Genomic DNA, 7195 nt, shown 5'->3' on the forward strand with positions numbered 1-7195 from the left:
TGACCGCGGGGCTTACGGCGTGGTACCTGGATATTTTTTTATGGCATTTACCCCACCGTTGGAGAGCCAAACGCACGACCACACACAAACCCACAAACAATTATTGACTTTTATATATAAAAAAGAATAGAATATAGAAAGAATAGAATAGAAAGAAAAGATATATTTCAGAGCTCAGTACCGGACGGCTCCGGCTCAGATAATCGCACACTGAGACACTTCACAACCAAATGAATACGCAGAAGCGGGCAGTCCACTTTCTCAACAACGATGTGTGGTGAGTGGCAACTTTAATCGGACACGTGCCAATAACGACAAACATTCAAGAAACGAACCAAGTTCATCATGGCCATCGCGCGCCACCTTCCGGCCAACTTACTCAAAGTACAACACAAGTAGCCACAGCTCATTCCGATGCGCGTGTGTGGTGGGGGGGGATATATTTTTTGTGATCCCTCGGTGTTGTTCGGAGTGATGTCCGACGTTTCGCTGCACGTGCTGGTAGCGTCTTATAGAAAATTACAATTCGGGTTTTCGTAAAGTGAATAGTTGAGCCGAATTTTTTCCTTTTAATTCGGAGGAGGAAGAAAGCTCCCAGCACGTTCAGCGAAACGTCGGACAGTCATCATGTCCCATCAACAACAACAGCCACGCATCTGAGAAGCCACACAGCACAACTGCACAAACCTGCGTGGCGATGCAACTGTGCAACACTGGACATCGTCTCCAGCCAGACACGTCGGCGCTTCAAACACGGAATCATGCGTCGATCAGGTTTGTTGTTGTTGTTACTAAATGAACATTCTCGTTGTCACGCGACACGAACAATTCATGGTATTGCGTCTCGATCTCGATCACATGCGAGCGCTGGTTGGTTTTGCATATTCACTCGGAACGGATTTACACGGCTTACATCGCCACGTGCGTAGCGATTCGCTGTTGTTTCTTTAGCCCTAAAGCTCATTAATCATCATCATTAATTAGGCTAATCACACCGAGCGCCTGGCACGTGACTAGACGGATGTTCATTGCTTCTGCGAATTAATGAATGAGCACTCACACTCGGCTCGGATTGCCAAATTAGCGCAAATTGAACGGCGCGAACAAAGGGCACGCAGTCTTTTTCCTCTTCGTTCGTTCCCTCCACTCTGTTCGGTCATTCGTTCGTTCTACCGGGTGCCGATATTTGCGCTTCGCGGAGGGGCACGAAGACCGGACCGGACCTCCCATCGGGTTCACCCGAGATGGGACTTCCCCCCATCTCCTTCGGTTCCCCCATGCTTCGATTCAGGACCTCGCTCGCAGTCTGTCTCCCTTAATTCATTCCCTCGTTCCTCCTCTCGGTGAAATTCACGGCCACAGAGAGAGACCGATCAACGGATGCCCCTCGAGTGGTGTCGGGGCGAGGAGGAGGAGGCGGGGACATGTGTGGGAGGACGGTGATCGAGTCGGCGAAGGTGTCAGTGATGTTTGAGATGTTCTTTATCGCCGGGTCATCGTCCCGGTGCCACTCACGGACGACTTCTGGTACTGATGGTCGAGCAGTTTGATGGCGCGGTCCGCGTTCTCCACGTTGCGGATGAGCGTCGCCAACCTCTTCTTGAGCTTCCTCCTATCCTCGAGTGCGCAGCCGATGACCAGCGACTGGAACTTGCTGTCGAGGGGACCCGTCGATGAGGGTTCGCCGTCCGCGTGGCAGGCGCCGTGCAGCGAGGCGAGGCGCCTCTTGGCACCGTCCAGGTCGTCCCGCAAGCGTGCGGCGACGTCGTCGATGAGCGAGCTGGCCTTGCGCAGGGCCTCCTGCTGCTGTGCGTTGCGCAGCGTCTCGAGGGCCACCTCCACGGTGAGGGTGCGGCTCAGCAGCCGCTCGGCCGTGACGCTCAGCTCCTCGCGCTCGCCCGTCGACAGCGCCGCGCGGGACGGCAGGCGCACGGTGACACCGCGGGGCGACAGCGGCACCCGCGGCTGGACGAGCAGAAAGCAATTCATGTCTGCGGCTGGAAAGGTGGCTTGCTGCTGTTGCGGCTGCTGATGGCGAAGATTCTGCTGCTGCTGCTGCACCTCTAGGAAGGGGGACCTCCTCCGATAGCTCGAGTGACGCAGGAAGACACCGTTGTCTCTCGCTCCTCTGCCCGAACTAGGATCTCGACTCACATTTATACTCCTCGCTATGATGCGCCCGTCACCGCCGCCCACTCGCACTCTACTCTCGAGCGTGGGGAGGGAAAGCCCCATCCATGCCTGGCAACTGGTTCACCCCCCCCCCTACCCACCCCCACTCTCTCTCCCGCCTCTCGCTATCCATCCCTCCCTCCCTCCTCCTCCTCGTGTGTGGTGTTATTGTCTGTTGTTCTCTGGTTGGATTATCTGATAGTGGCTGAGCGCGCACGCGTGGCTACGTCAGACCGCGCTGCAAGTGACGCACGGCAGACGCTCGGTCGGCTCCCTCGGCCCGCGTGCGAGGAGGAGGGGGGAGCGATTCACCGGCTCTCGTCCTACGCGTGTGTGGGACGAGCTGCGACGATGAGCGACAAAGCGAGCATGAGAGAGAGATTTCCCCGTGCGCGTTGAGACAACGTGTGAATTAGCGGGGACACGAGGAATGCGTCATCCGCAAAGCGTAGGGCCGCCGCGATGCGCGAACACTACCATAATTGGTATTTCGGATATTTTTTGCGCGTGTGTGTAGGGTTTATTTATTTTTTTCGTCCGTAAAAAAATATACACGAATATATTTTCTAGTGAGAAGCGGAGGCGGGGAAAGCGGGCTCTGTGGCACGGGGAAAGCCCTTGCTTGGTATTCATGGAGAGCTTTTCTCTTTGTGCGCGTTACGCAATTTCTCGGCACCACCGCAGAGGGTTTTTGTTTTGCGCAAAAAAAAATATAAGCATGCGCGTGGGGCACCGTAGCTCACACACCGAGACGGGGTTCCTACCCGGCTTTGTCTCCCTGCGTCTTTGTCTGTCCCACTCTCTGCTTTCCTCGCTCTGTCCGTTGTCTTTCTCCGTGTCTCTTTCTCTCCCGATCTCCATTTCCATTTGTCTATTTTTTTCCCGGGTTTATCCCCCTGTTGTCCTCCTTGTCTCTTCCCGTCTCTGTCTCTTCCGACCCGCGTCCGTCTCTCTATTTTGCCACCTCCGCTCTCCGCATGCCTCTGCGTGGCGTGCGTCTCTCTATCTGCCCCTCTCCCATCTGTGAGTGTCAGTGGGTGGCGTAGCGTGGTTGGCACGAGTCCTGGGTGCAATGAATAATTTGGGGCCCGCTCTCCCAATTCCCACCCCCTTCCCCCGTCCCCTCTTCGTAGGCCGGATGGAACCTGGGCTCCCCACCGGGCCGAGGGACACGGTACAGTTACACGGACTGCACCCTCGACAGCTGACACCACTACCTCTCTCTTCCTTCCCGCCTATCCCTCCCCACCCTCTCGTTGTCTCCCCGTGTCCCTGCACTCGACATGGCTGCGATGGACACGCGGTCGCGAACCGTCGCGAATCCTCGATAGCGGCGCGCGGTCGCGACCAACACGACGCGAACCACCATGACGCTTACGGCGAGAGAGGAGAGCGCGCGCGAGAGAGAGAGTGGAGCGAGGCGGGGAGCGGAGCGCGGAGGCTTGGAAGCGGAGAGCGCGGAGAGAGCGAGAGAGCGACCGGTCACTGCTCTCCCATCTTGTTACTCTCCCGCGATTCCACCGCGCGTTCGAGGCCCGGACCCCAGTGGCGGTGGTCTTCGAGTGCGCAGGCGGTGCAATTGCGCTGGGGGGGAGGGGACCCACGGGCCGGAGGAGCCGAGGCATCGGCCTGCGACGAGTGGTGGATGGCGAGGAAGTTTCATTCCCAGGTTCAGAGCCCATGCCGATCGCGATGCTACACCGCGAACGACGACCTCTGCGTTCTGTTCAGACTAATTGACGTGTCCAGTTACGCCGTGAACTCGCGAGGTGGGGGGGGGGCGGGCGGAATTGCTCACCCCCTCCCTCCGTCCCCCGCCCCCATCTCTGCCGGGTCACAAATCAGAGTGGAGGCGCAAATTGAGAAAAAGCTCACGGTGGAGTCATCGGAGACCCCTGGGTATTGGCGCCTCCACACGTGCACCGCCTCGCGGTATGACATCCGGTTTCATTCATTGAGTCATTCGGGCATTGATTCGGTGCATCGTTCGTACGGTCAATGAATAATCTATTCGCTCATTCAGCCATCCATTCATTGGCTCGCGCATTCAACAGTACCAGATTCACTCATTCACTATTTAGGCAATTGAATCGTGTATTCACTCGTTCGTTAGTTCAATAATTCAATCATAGATTCGCTCGCTCATAACTTTATTAGGAAGGAATCAGCTTGCTGATTCGCTTATTCACACCATCTTACTGATTCACACTCACGAAGCCAAGGCATTCATTCTCTCATCCGTGTCATTAATTCATTTAACCGTGCATTAATTACATTTGATAATTAATTCACTCGCTCACTCATTAATTCATTCACTGTTCTAAAAGCGCGTGGGCGCAGCGGAGCGGGAGGGGAGAGTGGTGGTGATGATGCAAGGATGGCGGTGGGGGGAGATGAGAGCGGGGGTTATGTGTGGAGGAGTTTAGCTGGGGGAGCAGATGGACTGGCTGGTGGGGGTTCTCAGAGACTCGTGGGGGGGGGGGGGGGGGGCACTGAGCGAGAGCCAGAGGAATGGCACGGGGAGACAGAGCGAGAGAGGGAGGGAGGAAGCTACACGGGTGGGTAGTCGTTGGCACAGATCGAGAATCAGTCCCTTTCCCCACGGGGAATTCTGAGTTGGCAGCTGCCATATACGAGGGTGTTGGTATGAAATACGAGAATGTTGGTAAAATAAAGGACAGGTTTTTTTTATCAGCAGGGTCCCGCTCCCTTGCAGGGTAATTTTTGTTTGACTTCTTTTCTTTGAAAGACGTTTTCAGCCAATTAATGATGGGAGTTGTGTTTCTTGGAGTTGTGTTTTATAGGGCAAAGGAAACCGGAGCACCCTGAAAAAAAACCCCACGCGCGTGCCAGGCTGGGGTGGGGGCAACACTCTAGCCCCGTACATAACGAGCACAATTATCTAGGTCGTTGGGGAGAATATAAATAACATAAATAACATAAATAAGCAGACAACGTCTCCTTCACGTATCCCGTCCCTCCACGTAAAACAAAACATGTTTCTTCAACAACGCCATCAGCAGCACGGCCTTCTGGGAGTGCGTTATTTTAGCGGCATTTATTTTTAAGACGACAAAAATACTGGACCCGTGTGGACACTTCGTGTTTCATCGGAAGAGTCCGGCTCCCTTGGAACAGGACTGTGGAGGCGAGGGTTTGTGGATCATACAAATGTTGCTAAAACGTCCTTCCTGTTGGGCGTCGTGGAAGTGTCAACCCCTGGCGAGAGAGGCGAATGCCTCCCCCACCTGCTCCATCTGTATGGGATCGAGTGTTGCCCCGTCGCATACTCTGGACTTTTTTTTCGTGTGCTCCGGTTTCTTCCATACATGTAAACACTCGTTAATGAATCAATAATACCGTCATATATAGTGGATCGCAGAGCTTGGGGTGAGGCAGATTTTGGCGTTTGCTCATCACCGCCTGGCTGCTGGCTTCCCCCATGTCTGTAGTTCCTCCGCGTGCCTTTCACCGTCCGTTTCTCCCTACCTCCCTCCAGTGAGCAAAACTTTTTTCGAATGCAGTATGATCGTACGAAAGCGTATATCCCGCGCATTTTCGCGGAATCTACGGCCGAGTTTGAGGGTGGGTGGGGGGCAGCCGGGACGTCACAATGAGATTGCAAGTGACGTCACCTCCGCGCACGTGTACATGGCCGCGCGCCAGTCAGGAATCCAGCCAGACCTGAATCCAGCCAGTAAAACTTTATTTCTTTCAAATTTCGTATTATTGATAACAGATTAGCCGTGCGGATTCGAGGGTGCGGTTGGTATCACGCTATAGCTCGTGTCTCACAGCAACAAGGTTCCCTGGGTTCAAATCCCGACTCATGCTGTCTTTCTGTGTGGCGTTTGTTCGTTGGTTTCCTCCCGTAGCTAAAACAAAAAAGATACCCCCCCCCTCCCATACAATGTAACTGGCACTGGCCAAAAACATCCCGCCACTACTTTAAGAAAACAAATTCCCTCAAATTACTCATTTGGGATTGCTGTACACATCATAGCAACATCGCCCCAATACTGCGAAACTTTAGAAGGACCCTCTTGAGAACTTAATCTTGAGTCTCAGCAAAGTTTTCCCGAGCAAAGAAGCGTCAAACCAGCGTCATACGATGCCCCCCCCCCCCAAGCCCCTTCCCCCACTCCCCCCCAAGTCTCCCCCCAGCCCCCTCGCCTCCCAGACCCCACCACCCCCAATCATCGCTGCTCATCACGCTACGAACGCGAGTGTGATTATATAATTCACCGACATCGGCAGTTTCTTGTCACGCACTGGGAGCCCTCCTCCTCTGGTCGCGAGGGCATCAGCCGCCCGAAGTCTTCGATCAACACGCAGGGAGCGCACTCAGGTACGCGACCGCCACCCACAGCAGCAAAGGAGCCACAGCGCGGTTAGGGGAGGGGGGGGCTTTGCGGTTTGCGAATTCAATCGTTGAATTGGCGAGCGAGCGAGTTGAATGGATGAGCGGTGGTGCAGCGGTCAGCTGCGAACGCGGGCGAACCGAGTTCGATTCCCGCTTACGGCGATCGCCAAGGACGATAATCTGAACAGGTCCCTGGGTCTCACCTAGGTCGACTCAGCCTCAAATGAGTACCTGGTGCGATGTATACACATCGCCGCGAGGGAGACAAAGGCGTCCAGGCGTGGTGCTGGCCACCCACCCCCTCGTGTGTCGTGTCGGCCTTCATAGGTGCTCGCTTACAGCCCTTGTCCTAATTTCATGTTAAGGCTATACGGGGGGGGGGATCTTTATCTTTGTGTAAACGTGAATGGGATAATGAGCGTGGCGAATGAGAGTGACTGAATTCAAGTGAACTATCGTGAATGAGCAAACGAGAGCTGAACGAGTGAGACTAAGACTCCTCGAGCCTTGGTGTTCAACCCTTGCCCGTGTCCGTGTGTGTGTGTGTGTCGGATGAGCGGGTGAGGGTTACTATTGATAGGGGTATGGGCATGGTCAGTGGCAGGGGTAGTTTAATGTGCGGCGATACGTAATAAGACCCATGTTAGTGATCGCGGTGAT

General features: G+C 54.8%; 1 protein-coding gene across 1 annotated transcript; it reads right to left on the minus strand.

The window, feature by feature from the left end:
* Window positions 1–252: 252 nt before the first annotated feature.
* Window positions 253–2172, minus strand: BAG2 (BAG cochaperone 2). The gene has a single exon (XM_078613631.1). It carries the CDS (start codon window positions 1987–1989, stop codon window positions 1483–1485), a length of 507 nt encoding a protein of 168 aa, XP_078469757.1. The 5' UTR covers window positions 1990–2172; the 3' UTR covers window positions 253–1482.
* Window positions 2173–7195: the final 5023 nt, after the last annotated feature.

Source organism: Lampetra planeri, chromosome 2 (assembly GCF_965212315.1).
Source record: "Lampetra planeri chromosome 2, kcLamPlan1.2.h2, whole genome shotgun sequence".
Lineage (NCBI taxonomy): Eukaryota > Metazoa > Chordata > Hyperoartia > Petromyzontiformes > Petromyzontidae > Lampetra > Lampetra planeri.